Genomic DNA, 20,750 nt, shown 5'->3' on the forward strand with positions numbered 1-20,750 from the left:
AATTATATATATGTATATACACACATGGGGAATGATTCTGTCTAGATGAAAATTTTAAATTGACAATAGTTTCACATATATTTGAGTACAGTGTGGTATTTTGCATTATGAATACATTATAGAAATAAGAAACTAAGCTAATTGGCTTATCTATTACCTTACCTTTTTTTTTTTTATGGTAGCATATAAAATCTTTTAGCAATTTTAAAATACATAATACAGTTACTAGCTGTGCTCATGTCACTATGTAGACCTCTAGAATTCATTTTTTTTCCACCTAACTGGAATGTCACACCCTTTCTCCAGTCCAACCTTCTTCCCTGGCATGAATTATCGCAGAACAAAAGGTACCATTCATTGAAGGAGCAAAGTCATAGAATAAGTGAATAATAGACTCCATTCGAAGTAGAGGTATATATGGACATTTATGTAGTTACTTCTTAGGACAAGAAGATGGAAAGTGAGAATTCTTAGTGGTTGTTTTTATGGTTTTGGATGAGAGCAATGGGAGACAGTGACAGTGTCATTTGATACAAATGTCTTAATTTCCCATGCTAGCAGCTTCAGACATCATCACTTAGTTAGAAATGCACATTTCTGCATTCTCCCATGGCCTTCTAAATCAGACTCTGGAGATAAAAATCAGTTCTGCCACTCACTACTAACGGTATCTTTGAAAAAGTCATGTATTATTTTTCTTTATAGTGTGTCTGTATGAGGGGATTGAACCCAGGAACTCGTGTATGCTAGGTAGATAGCCTATATAGTTATGACTGAATTATATCCTCAACTCACTTTGTACGAAAGAAATAAAGCTAGTATTTGACTTGCACAGCATTAATGAGTTCATTCATGTAAACATAGGGTACTGGTTAGTTCTTGAGATTTGCACGTTTATGAAAATGTACAGAGGCTAGAACAGGAAGAGGCCCATATAATAGGACTGTTTGAGGAAGTTTGATACTTCTTGGCCAGGTTGGGCAGTGGTGGTACACACCTTTAATCCCAGGATTCAAGAGGCAGAGACAGCTGAATCACTGATAGCCAGTACTATATAGTGAGATTATATTTCAACAAAACAAAACAAAAATAGTTCTTTGACAGTGAGATCATAACTTATAATTATTTTCATCGTGATATTAAAAGAAATTTGTGAAACAAAGCAAGAAGACCACACATGGGCTTATTATATTATTCATGACAATATTGTGATTTATCTAATTTGTTCATCGAATTCACCATACTTCACAGAAGAGCCAGATAAAATAAAGGCAAAGTCAATGAGTGCCTGATACATAGGATCTCCAATGTTATTAACTTCACTGGCGGCAGTAGCTTCATTGGTGCTCTTTAGTATTAGTTTATTGAGACGCCTGTTTGCCAGATAATACTGAGTTTTACCTGGTGTGTATTTATACTGTGATTAAAGTACAACATTACTAACATAGAGCAACAGAATTAGGACCTATGCATTAGGGCTTGGACACTGTGCCTTCTGATTTGGATACCTTTCTCCTTTACACTTGCTTGGGCTTTTTTTTTTTTTTTTTGTCTCTTTTAACTCTTGTTAGATGTTGTGTTCTGCATTTTCCATAGTATTTGCTTACTTCTTTCTTATACAGTACAGTTTATTGATTGGTCTTTTATCCCTTAAAGTACAGCCTGTGCAAGTTCTGTGTAAGGGTATCCATGTTTCCAACACTGGGAAGAGTGAATAATAAATATTTGCTCAAATTAATTTTTAAAGCCTGTGAAGTAGGTTGAGACTGTGGCTCTGTGACAGAACAACTGACTGACATATATGTTTTCCTGGGTTTAATAGTTACTACTGCAAAAAAGGAAAGAAAATCTACAAGATACAGTTTGTATGTCTCAGTGGCAACTTTTGTTTCGTTCAAGATAGAGACAATTTTGAGAGCTTTTAAGAATTAGGACAATAGGTAAAAATTTCTCTAAGTTTTGTCATTGTCACTATCACAGCACCTCCTGAACACTTAAGAAAAACTTTTATAAACATACCATATCATTCGCCTATGTAAAATATACAATAAAAAAATTAGTATTTACAGTTGTAACCATCAGTACAGTTTTGGAACATTTGTATCACTCCAAAAATAATAACCCATACTCATTAGTAGTTATTTGCTATTTCTGTCTGTCCCTTCTTATCCTAGTTAGGGTTCTGTCTGTATAGATGTGTAGTTTGGAGTATTATATATAAACAGAACAGTACAATATTTGGTCTTCTGTGACTTTTTTTATAATAATTTTTATTTTTTTATATTAATCACAGTTTATTTACTTTGTATCCCAGCCGTAGCCCCATCCCTCATTCCCTCCCAATCCCACCATCCCTCCCTCATCTCCTCCCTGCCCCTTTCCAAGTCCACTGATAGGGGAGGACCTCCTCCCCTTCCATCTGACCCTAGCTTATCAGGTCTCTTCAGGACTGGCTGCAATGTCCTCTTCTTTGGCCTAGCAAGGCTGTTCCTCCCTCGGGGGGCGGGGGGTGTAGAAGAACCAGCCATTGAGTTCATGTCAGAAATAGTTCCTGTTCCGCTTACTAGGGCACTCACTTGTATACTGAGCTACCATGGGGTATATCTGAGCAAGGATTCTAGGTTATTTCCATACATGGTCCTTAGTTGGAGAAACAGTCTCATAAAAGACCCCTGTTCTATCCTCTCCACGTCATATTAACTCCCTCTTATTTCATATGATTCCCTGCACTCTGCCGAAGGTTTGGTTATGAGTCTTAATATCTGCTTTGATACACTGCCAGGTAGAGTCTTTCAGGGGCCCTCTGCGGTAGGCTTCTGTCCTGTTACTTGTTTTTCTCCTACATCCAATGTCCATCCCATTTATTTGTCTTTCTAAGTGAGGATTGATCATCTTACCCCGGGTCCTCTTTCTTGTTTATCTTCTTTAGGTGTATAGATTTCAGTATGTTTATCCTATCTTATAGGTCTATATAAGTGAGTATATACCATGTGTGTCTTTCTGCTTTTGGGATACCTCACTCAGGATGATCATTTCTAGGTCCCACCATTTGCCTGCAATTTCATGATTTCCTCGTTTTTAATTGCTGAGTAGTATTCCATTGTGTAAAAGTACCACAATTTCTGTAGCCATTCCTCCATTGAGGGACATCTAGGTTGTTTCCCGGTTCTGGCTATTACGAATAAAGCTGCTACAAACATGGTTGAGCAAATGTCCTTGTTGTGTACTTGAGCATCTTTTGGATATATGTCTAGGAGTGGTATAGTTGAATCTTGAGGAAGCACTCTTCCTAATTGTCTGAGAAAGCACCAGACTTTCCAAAGTGGTTGTACAAGTTTGTACAAGTTTGCATTCCCACCAGTAATTGAGGAGGGTTCCCCTTTCTCCAGCATGTGTTGTCACTTGAGGTTTTTGATCTTAGCCATTCTGATGGGTGTAAGGTGAAATCTCAGGGTCGTTTTGATTTGCATCTCCCTGATGGCTAAGGACGTTGAGCATTTCTTTAAGTACTTTTTCTGCCATTCTACAATCCTCTACAGAGAGTTCTGTGTTTAGCTCCGTACCCCATTTTTTTATTGGATTACTTGATTTGTTGCTTTTTAACTTCTTGAGTTCTTTATATATACTGGATAGTAGCCCTCTGTCCGATGTAGGGTTGGTGAAGAGCCTTTCCCAGTCTGTAGGCTGTCGTTCTGTTTTGATGACAGTGTCTTTTGCTTTACAGAGGCTTTTCAGTTTCATGAGGTCCCATTTATTTATTGTTGATCTTAGAGCCTGTGCTGTTGGTGTTCTGTTCAGGAAGTGGTCTCGAGACCTGTGCCGATTAGTTCTAGGGTCTTCCCCACTTTTTCTTCTAACTGATTTAATGTGTCTGGTTTTATGTTGAGGTCTTTGATCCACTTGAACTTTAGTTTTGTGCAGGGTGATACATATGGATCTATTTTCATTTTTCTGCATATAGACATCCAGTTGGACCAGCACCATTTGCTGAAGATGCTGTCTTTTTTCCATTGAATGGTTTTGGCTTCTTTGTCAAAAATCAAGTTTCCATAGGTTTGTGGTTTTATTTCTGGGTCTTCTATTCAGTTCCATTGATCCACCATTCTGTTTCTATGTCAATACCATGCAGTTTTTATTACTATTGCTCTGTAGTACAGCTTGAGATCAGGGATGGAGATACCTCCAGATGATCTGTTGTTATACAGTATTGTTTCAGAAATTCTATGTTTTTTGTTTCTCCATATGAAGTTGAGAATTTTTCTTTCAAGGTCTGTGAAGAATTGTGTTGGTATTTTGATGGGAATTGTGTTGAATCTGTAGATTCTTTTTGGCAGTATGGCCATTTTCACTATGTTAATCCTACCAATCCATGAGCACGGGAGATCTTTCCATCTTCTGATATCTTCTTCAATTTCTTTCTTCAGAAACTTGAGGTTTTTTTCTGACTTTTTTTAAAACTATGTTTTACTTTATTTTTATTTTATGTCGTTGATGTTTTGCCCTCATATATGTCTGTATGAGGGTGTTGGGTCCTCTGGAACTGGAGTTACAGTACAGACAGTTGTGAGCTGCCACATGGGTGCAGGGAATTGAAAACGGGTCCTCTGGAGGAGCAGCCACTGGCCTTAATCTCTGAGCCATCTCTCCAGCCACTGAGATTTTTTCCTTTCCACTCAGATTGCGTTCAGAGTTCTTAAAGCACATATTAGTACTTAAACTTGTCCATTGTAATATAGTGGTATACCTTTTTAAAAATCTACAAGTTTGATATTTGGTATTTGTGTGCATTTTTTGGCTACACAAATAATGCTTCTGTGGACATTTGTGGACATATGATGTATTATGTTCTCATTATACTTAGATTGCCAGGGTCATGTTAGTAATATTTTTCAAAACATCTGTACTGTTTTCCATTCTAACATTAGATGGTTCTACTTTCTCCAGTCCATTTTTCATTGAAGGCATCCTTGTGGTTATGAAGTGGTGCCTTGCGGTTTGGCTTTGAATTCCCCTAACAATGAATGATGGTCAGTGTCTTTTCATAAATAAGACCCATTTGCATATCTTTGGAGAAATGCTTTTTAAGGTCTTGCTTTTTGGGGAATTGGGAATGAAGGGCTGAGTGTGAAGAAGTATCTCATCCTGCAGCCCCAGCTGGCCTCAAATTTGTGATTCTTCAGCTTTACCTGTTTTTAAAATTTGGTCTTTTTCGTTTTTAAAATTTTTTATTTCATTTTTGCCTTTTTATTATTTATTTTACAAGAGTTCTTCATGAGCTGTGGCTGAAAATCCCTTATTGCTATATGGTTTGAAAATATCTTCACAGCAAGGCAGTGGTGGTTGCACTTTTAATCCCAGCACTTGGGAGGCAGAGGCAGGTGGGTCTCTTGAGTTCTTGGATAACCTGGTTTACAGAGTAAGTTCCAGGACAGCCAGGGCTACACAGAAAAACCCTCTCTCAAAAAGCCAAAAACAAAACAAATGAAACAAAACAAATTTTCACCTTTTGTTTTCACTTTTTATATGCGTGCATGTGTGCTCTGTATGTGTGTGGCATGGCCTCTGGGGGTCAAAGTCATGTTCTTGGGTATGGAGACAAACACCCTTTCCTTCTAGCCTGTCTTCAGTTTCTTGTTAATACCAGTTGAAGAGTGTTAAATAATAATCTTTTTTTTTTCATGTTCCTTGTTCTTTAGTGTTATATCTAAATAGTCTATCTGGCCCAAGGTCACGACATCTTAATATTTTTTTCGTAAGGGCTTTTCGTTTTAGCTCTTAAATTTTTATCTGCAGTCTCTTTTGAATTAGATATTTAATGATTTTAAGTTTTTAAAAGAATCAGTATATTAAGCCTGATATAGCTAGGTTAATTAATTACGGATAGAAAGCAGTGAGAGTTTCTGAGACTCTCTCAATTAGAAATGGACATTCCTGTGTCTTGATGAGCTCAGGATTGAATGTTGAATTTGTGTTTTAACAGATCTGTCATTTTCCTTGTTTAAATCTGTGTCTGCATGTTGAGCATGCGGCTGTGTAAGCCACTGTGCACTTGTGGAGCTCAGTTCTCTCTGTCCATGGTGGGTTCTGGGGATCAAGCTCAGGATTTTCACTTGCTAAGTCGTTCCACCAGTTTGTTTGTTTGTTTGGTTTTTTTCAGACAAAGTTTGTTCGTTAGCTCTGGCAGTCTTGGAACTGGCTCTGGAACTCATAGATCTAGGCTGTTATTCACATATAAATATTTATAATGTTTTTCATTTACTATTTTTTAATAGTAAGACATGTTCTAGCTTTGGTTTTAGTGTTTTAAGATGTATTTTTAATTCTGTGTATATACGTGTGTGTGCCTGTGTGTATGTGCGTAGGGGTGCTGGCTCCTGCAGGGACCAGAGATAATAGATCCTTTGGAACTAGTGCTTATAAGCTGCCTGATATGGGTGCTGGGGCTTGAACTTGGGTCTTCTGTAAGAACAGCATGTGCTCTTACACTGAGATCCTCTTCAACCCCCACACTATTACATAAGTCAGTATTCCATATCAGATGGCTGTTAACATTTAGTATGAGTAAATAGTATTGCTATGTATATAATGTTATATATACTGCTTTTGTTTTGAGACAGGGTCTTCATTGTATTGCTCAGGCTGATTTGGTATTTGGATCAGTCCTCTTTCCTTAGCTTCCTCAGTGCTGGAATTACTGCTATATGCCACCATGCTTGGCTCAAAATTGTTATTAAGCATTATATTTGGATTTAAATTACTTAAGTTACAGAAAATTAAAGCTACCTATGATAAGATACATAGTGGTAATAATTAAAGCGGAATGATTCAATGTAGTAGTATGGTCAGACAAAACTAGTGGCCAGCGTAATAATATCAGTGTCATTTAGTGGTAATTTCCTCCAATCATTCAACATTTATGGACTGCGTTGTTCTTATTCTTATATTTGGTAAAAAAATGCATTATAAACAGTTTGATAATCTGTTATACCAAAGATTATAAAATAACTGAGTATAATAGTTTTTTTTTTTTTAATAAGTTTGAAGAGGCTTTATCTGTTACATGTTCTGTATTTCAGAATTGCTGTACCTTTGCTTTGCTGCAGATTGAAACCAATGCTGTTCTGCTAGGCAGTCTTGGTGGACTAGCGTTACATCTCAGCCCTATATTGTGTAGTTGATATAGTCTATATTTTTGAAATTAATTGATCATTATAGCTAGTCTTACCTAGCTATACTATTGTCATTTTACTATAGTGGTAGAATAAAAAGACATGATCTGTAACTCATTTCAGTGAAAGCAGCATCTTTCTAATAAAAATACCTATAAGGAACTACCAAAATAAATTAAATACAAATTGATTGATAATAAATATTCATGAAGATGACTTACTTTTCATGGTTTTTGGCTGTTTGGAAGAATTTTGTGTGCTAGATGTTTAACTTGGCACTTTATGCATGCTGTGAATGTGCCACTACTAAGGCTCATCCTTAACTACAGGGAGATACCTTGATGTCTTCCTTTCCTCCCTCCCTCCCTCTCTTCTTTTCTTCCTTCCTTACTGTTTTTTGAGACAATTTTGTTAACTTGCTGAGGCTAGCCTTACACTTCCTGTTTCAGCCTTCTGAATTCAGGGATTACAGCTATGTACTACCACACCTGACTTTTGAAAGGTTTTATATAGTTTTCTGTGTAGGCAGATGTTTAATGTTCTCTATAATGAAAAGATGTATTTTTTTTTTTACTCTCTTTAAGTTTTTTTGTCGCCACAAAGCAGTTGCTACTCACCTTTCTTTTTTTTTAAATGATTGTAGACCTGAGTGTGCAGTGTTCACAGGATATACTTCGAATGCTCCTCTCTCTTCAGCCAGTCCTTCAAGATGCTATTCAGAAAAAGAGAACAGTGAGGCCTTGGGGAGTTCAGGGTCCTCTCACTTGGCAACAATTTCATAAAATGGCTGGCCGAGGCTCTTATGGTAAGTTGTCTGTTGTGACAGATAATGACTGATTTATATCTGTTCTCAGATATGTGCCCAACAAGAATAAGCATATTAGTTCATAAATATTTTTGTGTTAAACATTTTAAGGACACTGTGGTCAGTTCCCGTTCTAACCCACCTTGGTACATTTGTAGCATTTCGTTTTTCTGGGTTCTTCTCGGGTCAGGGTGAGGAGGTGCACTATGTTTGTACGCCTTGTTTGGCATCCGGTATAATTTTATATGAAGGAAGGGTCATGCTTCTAACATGATTTTTGTAAATCTCCAAATGACTTCAGTTCTAAATTGAATGAGATGGAGAGATTGTGGTCAAATAGTAGATGCTTTTTTTTTTTTTTTTTTTTTTTTTTTTTTAAAGACAGGATTTCTCTGTGTAATAGAGCCCTGGCTGGCTGGCGTGGACTCACTTTATAGACCAGGCTGGCCTTGAAGTCACAGAGATCCACCTGCCTCTGCCTCCCAAGTGCTGGGATTAAAGGCGTGCGCCACCATGTCCAGCAGTACTTTTGAGTTTTAAAAACTAAGATTTGTTTTCTCATAAAAATTTTGGACAAAAATAGAAATTTGCAGTTATGACAAAAGTAGTGAATAAATACTTTGAGTAGGTGTATAGTTGATTTGTGGTCACCTGTAATAGAGAAGACTATTCAGATATTTGAAATATTGATTGTTTCTGAAATAGCACTTATGAAGTATATTTGGGTGCTATCCTGTTGTGTTTTGTATAGTGTTGGGGATCGAACCCAGAGCTCTACAGATGCTGGGCAAGTACCTAACCATACCCCAGCTCTGGAGTAATAGTTTAAAATTTCTGTGTGTGGTTTCAGAGTGCTCTGTATACAGTAGTATCCTCCTTGTGTTTTTCTGTTTTAATGGCTGAACGATTTAAATGTTATATGAATTGATCCTCCATGAAAAGTTCAGTTTAGGTCTGATGTGTGTTACTGGCCCTTAAGATCTGGTTACACCTATCTTTGTTTTGTAAACCTGCCTAAGACACATCTGATGGCTTGGTTAAATAGCCTATGCCTGGGAAGGACAGAACGAGGTAGACGTGACTAAGGCTTCTGGGCTTGGAGAGGGCAGAGACGATCACAGGAAGACAGATGGATGGGAAGAGAAGAAGAAGGATGCCACGATGGGTTAGGTGGAGAAGAAAACGTGAGGCCAGGAGGAAGGACTCCAATAATGGTGTGAAAAGGCCCAGATGAAGAATAAAAGCAAGTATTTATAAGATTATGGATGGAAGATAGGCAGTTTAAGAGGATGGCATTGGATGGCAGCTGGGAGATGGATGGTGAGGTGATTCAGACAGCCTTGGTAGGAGTATCTGCCTGGCCCAAGGTAAATAAGGCAATTATAAAATCTACTAGGTGTCTGTGTCTTATTATTTATGATAGCGGGTTAGGTAATAACACCATGATAATCTTAGGGCTAATAATCAGCATTATATAGCCGAACACTTTTTTTTTTAAATTAATTTACTACAACACAGAACAGAGATTATTTCTGCATCTGATTTTGGAGATTATTTCTGTTAACACATTCATAGCCAGCTTCCTTTCCTTTTTAAATGGTTGTCTACATCCTATCATTCTTATGTATGTAATTTGTGTAGGTATTTTATATATGTATTATACAAATATACTATTTGTAGTCATAAACTGTTTCCATCATTATCGTTCCAACTATTTTCAGTGATTTGTTTGTGCTTAGCTTTAACATATGTGGTTTAAAACCTGTATTGCTGAATTTTACTCAGCATTATCAACTTGAACTCCATCAGAGAACTATCTACTATCTCAGACTTGCCAGTAGATTGTCCTGTAGTTGAATGAAAGCACATTTATTTCACCATAGCTTGAGAGGCTGAAGGTGGGTTTCCTTGGTTAGATTCCTGTAGTGACTTCTTTTATGATGCTGGACGAGTTGTTTACTTTGCCCTTCCTGTTTCTTGTTTTTAAAGTGAGTTTAGTAACAGTGTCTGCCAATCTGGTGCTGGTAAGAAGCAGTTAATAGAGGCAGTGTCTACAGTGCATTGCTGCAGTTGCTCTCTAGTGCTCATTTGAAGTCCCATATCTAAGAGGCACTCTCATGCTTTGTCTGTGCATGTGCTTGACTCATTTTTAAATGAGTTAATTTGCAGTTTTCTTGTCTAAGAATATACTGTGCTAAGAACATTTAACTAGAGATTACCCTTTTAATCCAGTTTTAAATAATAAAATAGAGTATTGTTGATTTCTGTACAATGTTGTACGATGTGTCTGATTTTTCTCATAGTCCTTTTTATGGTTAATAGATTAACTATTCATCATATTAATTATAAATTTGCTTACTTTTAAATTAAGGCAGTTCATGCCAGGTGTGGTAACTCATGCCTATAATCCAGCATTTAACAGGTTGAGGAAAGAAGGATTGCTACAAGTTTAAGATCAGACTGGGCTGCAGAACAAAAATCCAGGCTCAAACAAAGTAGCAGTGAATATTTTAAAATGACCACTTAAGGATATTTTTAATTCTGAAAATATGTTATTGCTAGCTTTCTGTGTTTCTGTCTTTAATGTTTCCCTTATAATTTACTTTTTAACATTGGATATAAAGAACATGACATGAATTGGCTTTTTTCTGATTGCTTTCTGTATTACTCAGGAACTGATGAATCTCCAGAACCACTGCCAATTCCCACGTTTTTGTTGGGTTATGATTATGATTTTCTGGTGCTTTCTCCATTTGCTCTCCCTTATTGGGAGAAACTTATGCTGGAACCTTATGGATCTCAAAGAGATATAGCCTATGTTGTACTCTGTCCAGAGAATGAAGCTTTGTTAAATGGAGCCAAAAGCTTTTTTAGAGATCTTACTGCAATATATGAGGTAAGTATTTTAAAATTTATGTTTTCTTTTTCAAAGATATTATTATTTACACAGCGTCCTGCCTGCATGTGTGCCTGTGCACCAGAAGAGGGCACCAGACAGTTGGGAGCCACCATGTAGTTGCTGGGAATTGTACTCAGGACCTTTGGAAGAGCAGTAGGTGCTCTTAACCTCCAAGCCATCTCTTCAGCCCTATAATTTACATTTTCAGCTAGTGATGGAAGCTCATGAGCCCCTCTCCTGTCCATGGCAGTCTTCCTCAGGCCGGAACGTTTACTGTTGCAGAGGACATACCACATTCAAAAGCCACTGTCCTCCCCATCTTCTGGCTCCTACAGTTTTTTGCATCTTAAAATGTACTGGAAAATTCTAGTGGTTGATAAAGAATGCTCATGTTGACTGTTTATTTATTTATTTATGTATTTATTTATTTATTTATTATGTATACATTAATTTGCCTGCATGTCAGAAGAGGACACCAGGTTTCGTTACAGATGGTTGTGAGCCACCATGTGGTTGCTGGGAATTGAACTCAGGACCTTTGGATGCTAGTGCTCTTAACAGCTGAGCCATCTCTCCAGCCCCAGGCAGTTGCTTTACTAATGAATTATACTCTGCAGCATTTTTGATAGTTTTTGTTAGGTATGTGTGCCATGGGTCACAGTGAGAAACAGTATTGGAGGTATATATCAAGGGCACAGATGTGCTTCATTTAAAGTAACCCTCATGTATGGTGGGTGTGGTGGTACATGCCTGTAACTCGTACATATTTGGGTAGCTGAGACAGGAGAGTCTCCAGGCCAGCCTGGACTACATAGTTGAGAACATGTCTTAGGGTAAAAATGTATTACTAGGAATGGTGGTATATGCTTGTAATCCCAGCAACTGGGAGGTAGAGGCAGGAGGGTCAGGAATTCATGGTCATCCTTCAGCAACATAGCAAGTTTGAGGCCAGCCTGGACTACCTGAGACCCTGGATCTCTGCTCCTCCCCCTCCCCCACCCAAAAGAAGCAGTAGCTCGAAATTTGTACAGGACACCAACCAGTGTCCTTATATTTACCTGTGATATTTCACCTCAGTTGTTAAGTGTAAGTGATAAAACTTGTTTTAAATAGCTTAAGTGCTTTGATTTATAATCTGTATCCTAACAGCACAGTAAATTCACTGATTCTGCCTTTCATACATATATATATATATATATTTGCAGTCCTGTCGATTGGGCCAACACAGACCTATTTCTCGACTGTTGCCTGATGGGATCATGAAAGTGGGAGCTACTGCATCAAAGAAACTTTCAGAAAAGTTTGTATCAGAATGGTTTTCTCAGGCAGCTGATGGTAACAATGAAGCATTTTCTAAATTGAAGTTGTATGCACAAGTCTGCAGATATGATTTAGGTATTAAATTTGTATTCATTCTACAAAAGCAATCTGAGCAGTGTGGGTTGGTTCACCATTGACTGTTGTAAATCAACTCTTAGTGTCATGTAGCCATCTCCATTTTTCTAAACACGCTGTTTCTGCCTGCTTTTGTCCTGCAAAATCAGAACTGAGTAGATGTGGCAAAGGCTGTGGTTTCAAAGTTTAATATGTATTGTTGGACTGTCCACATAGAAATCTGCTAGCTCCATAGATGGGCATGCTATCAAGTAGACATTATTGCTTCCAAAATATTTGCTGATGCTTCTGTGGAGTGTGATATTTTATACACGTTAAGATCTACGATTTGAAGCTGGTGTAGTGGCACACTCCTTTAATCCCAGCACTCTGGAGACAGAAGCAGGCAGATCTCTGAGTTTGAGGCTAGCCTGGTCTATCTACAGAATAAGTTCCTGTATAGCCAGAGCTACATAGTCTTAAAATTAAAAAAAAAAAAAAAAAAAAAAAAAACTTAAAAAAATCTGTGTTTGTTAATAATTTAAATGCAGATAATTTCTAAGTAATCTTCTGAAACATCAAAAGTCTTACTGTAGTTAAGAGTATGACTGTTATTTAAAACCTTGTTATACTTTAAAAATATATTTAATTTAAAAGTGAACTTCCTTTACACTTAATCCAAAGAGATACAATACCAAATTACTGAACCTAATTAGATACTTCTGCAAATTGAGCCTCATGGTAGTATCCCTCCATTTTGTATTTTTATTAGCGGTCAATCTAGAAGGTATTTCTTTAGCTTGTGATTTAACAATACTTGCAGTGGGTGATGAAAAATTGCTACGTACTGCTATCACATTTGTTGGTGTATTCTAATTTTTTATTGCACTTTCCTTGTGTGGGGATATGTGCCACTGTGAATCAGTGGAAATGAGAGGACTACTTGCAAGGTTAGTTCTCTTTCCACCATGTGGTTCCTGGGGTTTAACTTAATCGCTGAGCCATCTTGTCAGCCTTTGTTTACATTTAATTTTGCCCAGGAAGTAGAATTTTCTTACATTTCATACTGATTATTCAAAGTTTGAATGAAAATACGCATTTACTTTTATAGTTCCATTTTAAATTATTATTATTATTATTATTATTATTATTATTATTATTATTTTAGTTTCTGACAGAAAATAGAAAGCTAGTTCATGCTGCACTGTTAGTAAAGCAGTTAAAGGAAGATAATTGCCATGAAAGTATCAGCTACATTGTTATTTCTGTAGTTGGATAAAAGTAAGTCAGTGAAATCAAGAATTAAATACCGTTTTTGTTCTTTAGGTCCATATCTTGCTTCTCAGCCGTTGGACAGCTCTCTGCTCTCCCAGCCAAATTTAGTTTCCCCTACAAATCAGTCTTTGCTTACTGCACCTCAGATGACAAATCCTGGAAACGCTAATACTCCATCTGCTACCTTAGCATCTGCGGCAAGTAGCACTATGACAGTGACTTCAGGGGTTGCCATATCTACTTCAGTTGCCACAGCTAATTCAACTTTGACCACAACTTCATCTTCATCATCTTCCAATATGAGTAGTGGCGTGTCCTCAAGTAAACTGCCTTCGTTTCCACCCTTTGGCAGTATGAACACTAGTGGTACAGGATCCATGTCTGCACAAGCAAGTACAGTTCAGAGTGGCCAGCTAGGAGGACAGCAGCCATCCTCTCTGCAGGCAGCAGGAGCATCAGGGGAATCGGCCTCACTTCCCACTCAGCCGCATCCTGACGTGTCTGAAAGGTACCTTTAAAATACTGATACTTGGGCTTGTGAGATAGTTGAGTAGTAAGTAGTATATGTGCTTAGCCTGCTTGAGGCCTTGTGTACAATGAATGAATAAATAAAAACAAATTTAAGGATGTGGAAATGCAGAAGTCACGGTCTCGTTTTATCTAAGTAAGACAGTTGGAATGAGTAAATTACTTGATCTTATCTTGGAATTTAGTTTCATCATGTTAAGTATTTTATGTATAAAATTATAATTAAGATTCTTTTAAAAGTCTTTATTATAAATCACAGGGTTGGTGCTAAGATCTTAAAAACTCCTTCAACTCCAGATAGCCCTATGACTAGCCTGTCCTGTGGCAAAAGTAAATGTAACTGTCTAGGCACACGACATTATTCTTGAGAACTCACTTTGGAGCCTTCCTCTGTGTGTGTGCTTGTGCCATGCGTGTGCGGGACACTCACCCTGGGCCTTGCACAGGCTAGGGAGAGCAATCTTCCAGTGTGCTGTACCTTCGTCTTGGTTTGGAGACTTTCTGAGCAATTTTGAATTTCAGTTGTCTTTTACTCACTTTGTGATTAAGGGGAAGGTGTAACTTCTATGAACATGTATCCATATCTATAGTATGGAAATAGGACATATTGCAGGGTAAATGCTTTAATGGTAACAGATCTCATTGACTTACAATGAAAGTACTGGGAAAATTCCTTTATTCTAGGGGTTCAGTTAGTGTGAACCTAGTTATTGTTCAGCTACGTAGAATGCAGTTGTTTCCAATGGCATATAGATGGGTAAAGCATAAACTGTTTGCCTGTATTGGTGAGCCTGTCTTAAAAGCTACATAGATCTGAAAGTTAAAGTAAATTAAAATTACCTATCAAAGTAGGATGCTTAGTTGCCACTAACCATTTGAAGTCAATATGTCCAGTCTGAAAATCCACCAAGAACATCAAATAAATAGCCCTGGCTTCTTTCTGGACTAGCTCTATTTTGAGGTAGGTTCGTGAGGAGGGCCAGTTACTGAGATGCCTGTCAGACACCTTTAGTCTCTTACTGTTAAGCTGTTTATGAAGTCTATTCTTAATTTTAAAAGCACAAACCTCTTACTTGAAGGGGTTTTGTGTGGTGTGAAATGTGAGATGGTATGTGAAGAGCTGTGTTTCTCTTCAGAGGGAAAGAAGTATCCCAACTCTCAGAAAGGTTTCCTGATGCCTTGCACCAACCAGTAAGAGAGGGATGTAAGAATTTACTTTGGTGCTGTGCTGGGAAGATGTAACTTTGTTGTATTTCTACCTCAATTTTTAGCACAATGGATCGCGATAAAGTGGGGATTCCCACAGATGGTGATTCACATGCAATTACCTACCCACCCGCAATTGTTGTTTATATAATTGATCCTTTTACATATGAAAATAAAGATGAGAGCACTAACTCTTCTACTATATGGACTTTGGGGCTACTTCGATGCTTCCTGGAAATGGTCCAGACTCTTCCTTCTCATATCAAGAGTACTGTTTCTGTACAGGTAAGGTCTGATGTTTCAGAATTTCAGAGGTACTTTTTTGTATTCAAAATAATTTTGTTAAAAGACAGGTGGTATCCGTTTTATTTAAGTATTATAATAGAAATTTTAAGAGAGTTTATAAAAGATAAACTTATTCTTATGGGGCCTGATGAGATGGCTCATCAGTTAAGTGCTTGCTGCTCTTCCGGAGGACCCAACGTTAGTTCCCTCCACCAACGTCTGTTGGCTCACAGTTGTCTGCAATACTAGCAACAGGGGGTCTGTTCCGTGGGTACTGTCATACACATGGTATACACACAGAGAAACAGACAGATACATATACATAAATCTTTTTAAAAACTTTGTTGTCATTCTGCAGTCATGGGAAATAAAAAGATTTATGTTGGCTGTATATAGTGGTGTGTGTTTGTAATCCCAGGAATCTGAGGCAGGAGGATCACAAGTTTGAGGCCAGCATCAGTAAGTAGTTCAAAGCTAGTCTGGGCTATATAATAAGACATTGTTTTTTGTTGTTTTGTTTTGTTTTTCTTTTTGTTAGTCCACCAATTATATTGAGTATTGTGTTCTCCTCTGTTACTTTGTAAGTACAGTTATAGGAAAATAATGCCTGTATTCTATGTATTTATTTTAATTGAGACAGATTGCAAGTAAAATTAGAAGAAAATTAAAGAAATTTTGACTGTAATTTGTAGGTTATAGTAGGCCCCCTGAAGTCTTAATTAGTATAATTGCTGAGTATAGAAATTTTAAAAGATTTCTGAGTGGTCCTTTAGTTCAGGACCCATATAAATTGCCTGTATAGTAAAAACTGTGTTAATAGGGGTAGGTGGGAGAGATGGCTCCATGGTTAAGAGCCCAGCCTACTTTTCAGAAGACTCGTTTCCTAACACTCAATATCTAACACTTATATGGCAGCTGACAGCCATTTATAAACCCAATCCCAGTGGACCCATTGTTCTCTTCTGGACTTACATACATAATAATATATAAGATGTATGTATGTATGTATGTATGTATGTATGTATGTATGTATATGCAGGCAGAGCACTCATACACATACCATAAAAATTAAAGACACTTTGTAATAGAAACCATAGATTTTTAGTCAATCTTTCCACTAGCTGTTGAAGTTTTGTCTGAAGGGGTTTCTCTTACTCTGTTAACGTTTGTAATACTCACCTTTATCTGTAGATTGTTCCTTGTCAGTACCTGTTACAACCTGTGAAACATGACGACAGACAAATCTATACCCAGCATTTAAAATCTTTGGCTTTTTCGGCCTTTACCCAGTGTCGGAGACCACTTCCAACATCAACCAATGTAAAAACACTGACTGGGTTTGGTCCAGGCTTAGCTATGGAAACTGCCCTTAAAAGTCCTGATGTAAGTATTGCAAGTATGTTCTCCATGCACAACGCTATTTAGGTAAATGGCCATTGGTGGCACACGCCTTTAGTCCCAGCACTCGGGAGGCAGAGGCAGGCGGATCTCTGTGAGTTCTAGGCCAGCCTGGTCTACAGAGTGAGTTCTAGGACAGCCAGGGCTACAGAGAGATACCCTGACTCAGAAACAAAATAAACAAAGCTTTGTTTTATTCTCATTCCCAGTTATGATGAGGTAGGTTATATGTATATATTTTAAGATTGCATAGTTCTATAGTACTTTCACTTTTTATTTTACAGAGACCAGAGTGTATTCGACTTTATACACCACCTTTTATTCTGGCTCCTGTGAAGGACAAACAAACAGAGCTAGGAGAGACGTTTGGAGAAGCTGGACAGAAATACAATGTTCTTTTTGTGTGCTACTGTTTATCACATGATCAAAGGTGGATTCTTGCATCCTGCACAGATCTATATGGAGAACTTCTAGAAACATGTATCATTAACATCGATGTTCCAAATAGGTACTTTTATTTCCTTAAACATGCTTATCCTAATTTAAAATGTTATTATTTGTACACACGCACAAATATACATGCTGTTTCATCCTCAGTAGAGAATCATTTGAAGATACATTAAGATAGTAATTGTTGAGATTCTGGGTATACTTTAATCTACATTTTATAGTTAATGCTTATAGTGTATAATTAAGATAATGAAAAACAGTTTTGCCCAGGCATTTTGTCATATGCCTTTAATCACAGCACTTGGTGGAGGCAAGTGAATCTCTGTGTTTGAGGCCAGCCAGGGCTACACAGTGAGACTATCTCTCAAAAGCAAATGTTCCCTCCCCCTCATTAATCTGCTACACAGATAAAAAAGATGAAAGGTCTTGAACTTTTATGTTGTAAATAAAGTTTGTAGCAGTGGTTTTTGGATGAAGAATTTGAAACATTAGGAGCTGGAGATATGATGTAGCAGTTAAAGAGTATTTGCTACTTTTCCTAGAGGACTGGAGTTGTTTCTTGGCATCCACATCTGGTGGCTCACAACTCTTGTTAACCCTGCCCACAGGTACCTGCACTCAGTGCACATACCCCCATACATATAATTAAATAATGAAAGTTAAAAATACTTTTAAAAGATTAACTTATCTGCTAAGCTAGGGTAATGGTGCACACCTTTAATTTCAGCACTTTGGAAGTGGAGGCAAGCAAATCTCTTAAGTTCCAGGAAAACCATGGCTATACAGGGGGGAAAATAGATATATATGTGTATATACACACATATATAAACAAAAATATTTGTTGTTTGTAGAATAAACTGAACTTTTTTTTTTTTTGGTTTTTTTAAACCTCTTTTTTTTTTTCTTTTTCCCCTTAACCTAATTCTTTTTGTTTGTTCTTTGAGACAGGGTTTCTTTCTGTAGCCCTGGCTGTCCTGGAACATCTTCTGTAGCCCAGGCTGGCCTTGAACTCATAGGGATCTGCCTACCTCTGCCTCCCCAGTACTGGCTTAAAGAAAGATGTGTGCCACTGCTGCCTCGCTCAAACTATTTTCTTTTTCTTTCTTTCTCTTTATCTTCTTTCTTTCTTTCTTTCTTTCTTTCTTTCTTTCTTTCTTTCTTTCTTCCTTCCTTCCTTCCTTCCTTCCTTTCTTTCTTTCTTTCTTTCTTTCTTCCTTCCTCTCTCTCTCTCTTCTTTTTTCTTTCTGCGTTTATTTTTGGTTTGAGACTGGATTTCTCTATGTAGCCTTGGATATCGTGGACTCATTCTGTAGACCAGGCTGGCTTTGAATGCACAGAAATCCGCCTGCCTCTGCCTCCCTGAGTGCTGGGATTACAGGTGTGTGCTTCAAACCTGTAATCAAAGGTAGAAACGTGGGCAGGAGGGACGACTAAGGAGTCAGAAGCACTGGCTGCTCTTGTAGAAGTGCTGGGTTTTATTCCCAGCCCCCATCTGATCTTCTCTTCTGGTGTCCTCACACCAGGTTCACCTGTGGTGCACATACATACATGTAAGCAAAACAGTCATGTATAAAAGAAAATGAATCCTTCCAAAAAAGTAAAATTGCTGACAGAGATTAAGAATTATATTGGTAGGCAAGATGGCTCAGTGGGTAAAGATGCTTGCCTCTAAGCCTGACAACATGAATTTGACCCCTGGGAACCACTTGATGAAGACAGCAAAGTCCCCAAAGTTGTCTTCTGATCTCTATACTTGTGTCATGGAATGTGTTCCCCCTCCACACACACAAAATCAATTAAAATGTAATAATAATAGTTATAATAAGATATAATGAGACCTGTCTTTAAATATCCTCTACTGGTTTCTTATTGGTTATATGATACTGGGAAAATATCATATATATCATTATCTGTAGAGTAGTTTTATCTGCCTTATCATACTGTTAGGATGAAATGAGTGTTGCTGAGGCATATATTTGTAACAGAGTAAGTGCCAGAGTTAGCTACTGTTGCTCATTTGCAAAGTGCTTGTGTTACACGCTTGCCTACCTAGTGAATTTATTTAAGCCTATTTATTAGAAAACATGCAACAATATTATTTGGTCTGAAAACTGTAGTTTGTGTTGGACATTCTTTACCTTTTAAGATATAGACATTGGTTTAGTACAATTGTTGGCCAAAATTAGACAGATAATTAATCCATTTTTCAGTTCTTATCCATGGCATTGTCCATGCAGCAGCTTGCAGTAAGTGACTGTTGTTAATGGCTTGTAAATCTTGAAGTTTTGAATTAAAAAAAAAAAAAAGTTTTTTGCTGGAGTAGATAGTATTTTTAGTAAATTGAAGCTGTCAGTAGGTAAACTAAATATTTTTCTTAGGTTGTGTTTATCAAAATATATTTTAATAATTTATTCACGAGTGTTTGTAGAGGTCAGAGGGACCACCTTAACTATCCATTCTTCAGGTAATTTCCATCCAACCTTCCCCCTCTTTGAGACAGTCTCTTGTGTGGGCTCTGCCAAGTAGGCCAGGTTGACTGGCATAGTGGGCTCAACAGATTGAGCTCTGAGTCCCTGTCTGCTTTTCCAGCTCTGAGATTAAAACTACACATTTATTTTTTTAGGTTCTGGGGGTTGAACTCAGGTCCTAATGCTTGCAAGGACAGAATGTTAATTAGTTATTTCTCTAGGTGCATAATAATATATCAGAAAACAAGAACAAAACAACCCATAAACTTGAAGCTGAATATGATAGTATATGTTTACTGCAACTCAGGAAGCTAAAACAGGAGGATGGATTGTTTGAATTTAGGAGTTTAAAATCACCCTGGACAACCTAAAGAGATCCCATATAAAAAACTTAGGAACATAAATGGATGTATCATAAGAACTAATTTTTGTAAATGTTTGAAGCATTAGAATTAATTAAACAACCAGGAATTGGGGGCATAGTCCCATAATGAAAGTTCAGGCATATCATACTACAATCCCTGCTACCAGTCAGTAAAACAGAATAAAATAAAATTGACAAACTAGTTTGTCACAGTTTTGAACCCTTTTATAAAATTTCATCATATTTACAACCATTTCGTTCAATAGGGCCCGTCGGAAAAAGGGTTCTGCTAGAAGAGTTGGTCTGCAGAAACTTTGGGAGTGGTGCTTAGGACTTGTTCAGATGAGTTCCTTACCATGGAGAGTTGTGATCGGTCGCCTGGGTAGGATTGGACATGGAGAATTGAAAGGTAAATTGTGCTTTTTTTGTTTGTTCTTTGTTTTATATTTGGTTCAGAACACATTAAAAAATGTGTTGAATAAAATGCTAAGGGGCTCAGCGATTAAGAGCTCTTTTAGAGGATCCTGGT

General features: G+C 37.4%; 1 protein-coding gene across 1 annotated transcript in view; it reads left to right on the forward strand.

The window, feature by feature from the left end:
• Positions 1–20,750, forward strand: part of Med13 (mediator complex subunit 13) — a 94,124-nt gene that overhangs the window by 59,752 nt on the left and 13,622 nt on the right. Inside the window, exons 17-24 of the mRNA XM_021645849.2 lie at positions 7,813–7,974; positions 10,647–10,870; positions 12,079–12,268; positions 13,574–14,030; positions 15,322–15,541; positions 16,733–16,924; positions 17,224–17,447; positions 20,488–20,630. Of these exons, the coding sequence (XP_021501524.1) occupies positions 7,813–7,974; positions 10,647–10,870; positions 12,079–12,268; positions 13,574–14,030; positions 15,322–15,541; positions 16,733–16,924; positions 17,224–17,447; positions 20,488–20,630 (1,812 nt within the window). The remainder of the gene's footprint in view (positions 1–7,812; positions 7,975–10,646; positions 10,871–12,078; positions 12,269–13,573; positions 14,031–15,321; positions 15,542–16,732; positions 16,925–17,223; positions 17,448–20,487; positions 20,631–20,750) is intronic.

Source organism: Meriones unguiculatus, chromosome 7 (assembly GCF_030254825.1).
Source record: "Meriones unguiculatus strain TT.TT164.6M chromosome 7, Bangor_MerUng_6.1, whole genome shotgun sequence".
In the NCBI taxonomy this organism is placed as follows: domain Eukaryota; kingdom Metazoa; phylum Chordata; class Mammalia; order Rodentia; family Muridae; genus Meriones; species Meriones unguiculatus.